Source organism: Aegilops tauschii, chromosome 3, assembly GCF_002575655.3.
Source record: "Aegilops tauschii subsp. strangulata cultivar AL8/78 chromosome 3, Aet v6.0, whole genome shotgun sequence".
NCBI lineage: Eukaryota > Viridiplantae > Streptophyta > Magnoliopsida > Poales > Poaceae > Aegilops > Aegilops tauschii.
In genome coordinates, this window is record NC_053037.3 from 439,285,001 (window position 1) to 439,288,522 (window position 3,522).

General features: G+C 41.0%; 1 protein-coding gene across 1 annotated transcript; it reads right to left on the reverse strand.

Moving 5' to 3' along the window:
* Positions 1 to 278: 278 nt before the first annotated feature.
* On the reverse strand, positions 279 to 1,042 carry LOC109766746 (G-type lectin S-receptor-like serine/threonine-protein kinase At4g27290). Its single transcript, XM_020325529.1, has 2 exons — positions 940 to 1,042; positions 279 to 829 (listed from the first exon to the last, which is right to left on the reverse strand). The coding sequence occupies exons 1-2, from the start codon at positions 1,040 to 1,042 to the stop codon at positions 279 to 281; spliced, it is 654 nt and encodes a 217-aa protein (XP_020181118.1).
* Between the last annotated feature and the right edge of the window lie 2,480 nt (positions 1,043 to 3,522).

The window sequence follows — 3,522 nt, forward strand, 5'->3', positions numbered from 1 at the left end:
CCCAAGTTGTCAACAAAGATGACTAACCATGCAAATGATAACTCTTAGAAACTACATTCACTGATATCAATGACATAATCAACTAGCGAGCAATAATAAAATATCTCAAATGCCAACACTTTGTCAAAACAATCATGATATAATATGACAACATGGTAACTTGCTAGGCCTTTCTGAGACCGCAAAACATAAATACAGAGAACCTCAGGAGTTCAAGCAGCGACTAAACATTGTAATTCATGGTAGAAGAGATCCAGTCATGATTCACACAATATTAGCTATACACAATGCATTAGAATGACATTAGTGCTCTTCCACGCCGTCAGCGTCCTGTTCCGCCCCTTCACGAAGTTGATCCCCAGCTTCATGTCCGGGAGCAGCGTGTCGGTCGGGTAGTCAAACCCCTCCCACGCCATGCCGCCACCCACATCCGCGAGCACCAGGTTGCCGTTGTCCAGGATCCATGCTGTGGGGCTTGCCAGGGCGGTCGCCGGCTTGACTGACCACACGAAGGCCGAGTTGCCCTTGGCAATGGTGAGCGTGCCGGTGGCGGACATGGAGAGCGTGGCGGCGTGGTTGTCTGCGTCGCCGCTGGGGATGGGGTGCTCGCGGTTGGTGACCCAGACCACCATGCGGACGGAGACCTTGCCGTACCAGACGCCGACATAGGTGTTGTTGGCGCCCGGCGGGGTGAAGAAGACGAGCACGAATTTGCCGTTGGGGCCCGAGAGCAGCATCTGGTTCGCAGCGAGCGGGCGGCCCGGCGTGACGGCGTCCCTGGCATGGCATGCCGTGGACGCGAGTAGCAGGGAGTGGTGCGACCACGTCACTGTGGATTGTGTCACGCTCACGCGTGCTGGCGTTTAGGATGGTAGCTGCGGGGGATAGGGCGTTGGTGGAGGATTGCTGCATGTCGTGGAGTGGAGAGTGGCTCCTCACTGCAATCCTGGACAGGGATTCTTACTTTAGTAGAGAACGCCGGAGCTCCAGAATCTCCAATTTCTGCCACGAAATTTAGTACAGATTGGGTAAAAGAGCTCATTGAGTATTACGAAAATAAGGACTTTGAGACAGGGAGTCGGCCGGGAGAGTTTATTTATGTCTTTTGTGGCTCGTGTCTCCTGTTAGACATATACATCCTCTACATGATGATGAGAACGGCAGAGATTTTCTGATATGCTCAGACTTGCTACAATGGCTACGTGCTCTACATACGTGCAACCTATACAAAAGTGACAGGGGCAACACTAGATGACTTCGATTTGGTGGTGCTTCTCAAGTACTACCTCCGTCCTGATTTATTAGCTCAAAATTTGATCTTTGATTCAAGTATTAAAAAACAAGTTCTATACCCTAAAACTAGTATCATTGGAAACCACTTTCAAATATGAATCCAACAATACAAGTCTTGTGACATGCATCTTATAATTTATTAGTCAAATCTATGGTCAAAGTTAGGCACAAAATATAAAGAGGACCAACAAGCCTAGACGAAGGTAGTATCAGTCTCGAGCTCCAGGGTGAAAACCCGAGGTCTGACCTTATTGGTTATCAAACACATTAACCTACGGGAGAATGGCGGCCAAGTAGCATGGCCATGTGGCGCATGCTGGTTGGCCATGGCAAGAAACTTTTTGATTTTTAGCAAGACACATATCATGTGGTCAATAAAAAGATAGCCTCAAGTAAATTAAAGATAGACAAAGACGAAAGAGGGGATGCCATCCGGGGCATCCCCAAGCTTAGGCTCTTGGTTGTCCTTGAATATTACCTTGGGGTGCCTTGGTCATCCCCAAGCTTAAGCTCTTGCCACTCCTTATTCAATAGTCCATCAAATCTTTACCCAAAACTTGAGAACTTCACAACAGAAAACTCAACAGAAAACTCATGAGATTCGTTAGTATAAGAAAATAAAATCACCACTTTTGGTACCGTTGTGAACTCATTATTTATTTATATTGGTGTAATATCTACTGTATTCCAACTTCTCCATGGTTCATACCCCCCGATACTACCCATATATTCATCAAAATAAGCAAACAACACACAGAAAACAGAATCTGTCAAAAACAGAACAGTCTATAGCAATCTGTAACTTTGAATACTTATGTTACTGCAAAAATTCTGAAAAATAGGACAACAGATGCAATTTTTATATCAATCTTGTGTTAAAAATTCAGAATTTTATCGCGCTTATGTGATTTTTAAAAATTCTGAGACTGGGCGCAAAAGCTTCTGTTTCTCAGCAAGATCAAATCAACTATCACCATAAGCCATCCCAAATGTATTACTTGGCACAAACACTAATTAAAACACAAAAACATATCTAACCAGAGGCTAGATGAATTATTAATTGAAAAACAAAACAAAAAAAGCAAGAACAAAAATAAAATTGGGTTGCCTCCCAACAAGCGCTATTGTTTAACGGCCTTAGCTAGGCATAAAAACATAGATCTAGATGTTGTCATCTTTGGTATGCAATCCATAAGTAGCTCTCATAATAGATTCATATGGCAATTTAATTTTCTTTCTAGGAAAGTGTTCCATGCCCTTACTTAATGGAAATTGAAATCTAATGTTTCCTTCTTTCATATTAATAATTGCACCAATCGTTCTAAGGAAAGGTCTACCAAGAATAATAGGACATGTAGGATTGGAATCTATATCAAGAACAATGAAATCTATGGGCACATAATTCCTATTTGCAACAATAAGAACATCATTAATTCTTCCCATAGGTTTCTTAATACTGGAATCCGCAAGATGCAAATTTAAAGAACAATCATCAAATTCACGGAAACCTAACACATCACATAAAGTTTTTGGAATCGTGGAAACGCTAGCACCCAAATCACAGAAAGCATGGCACTCACAAACTTTAATCTTAATCTTAATAGTAGGTTCCCACTCATCATAAAGTTTTCTAGGAATAGAAACTTCCAATTCAAGCTTTTCTTCAAAAGGTTTGATCATAGCATCAACGATATGTTTAGTAAAAGCTTTATTTTGATTATAAGCATGAGGAGAATTCAACATGGATTGCAACAAGGAAACACAATCTATTAAATAACAATTATCATAATTAAATTCCTTGAAATCCAAAAGAGTGGGTTCATTGCTACTTAAAGTTTTGACCTCTCCAATCCCACTTTTATCAATTTTTACATCACGATCTATAAACTCCAAATTATTGGGACGCCTTTTAAGGAAATTTGACTCATATCCAGTCCCATATTTATCAAGATTTATGTTGGAAAACAAAGATTCAATAGGAGTCACATCAATCACTTTAAGATCTTCATCATTATTTCCACAAAAACTAGAAGAACACGCTTTTACAAACCAATCCCGCTTAGCACGGATCTTTTAGCGGTTCTTTCTTTGCACTCATCAATGGAAATTCTCATAGCTTTCAGAGATTCATTAATATCATGCTTGGGTGGAATAGATTTAATTTTCAAAGAATCAATCTCAAGAGAAATTCTATCCACGTTCCTAGCCAAATCATCAATCTTAAGCAAT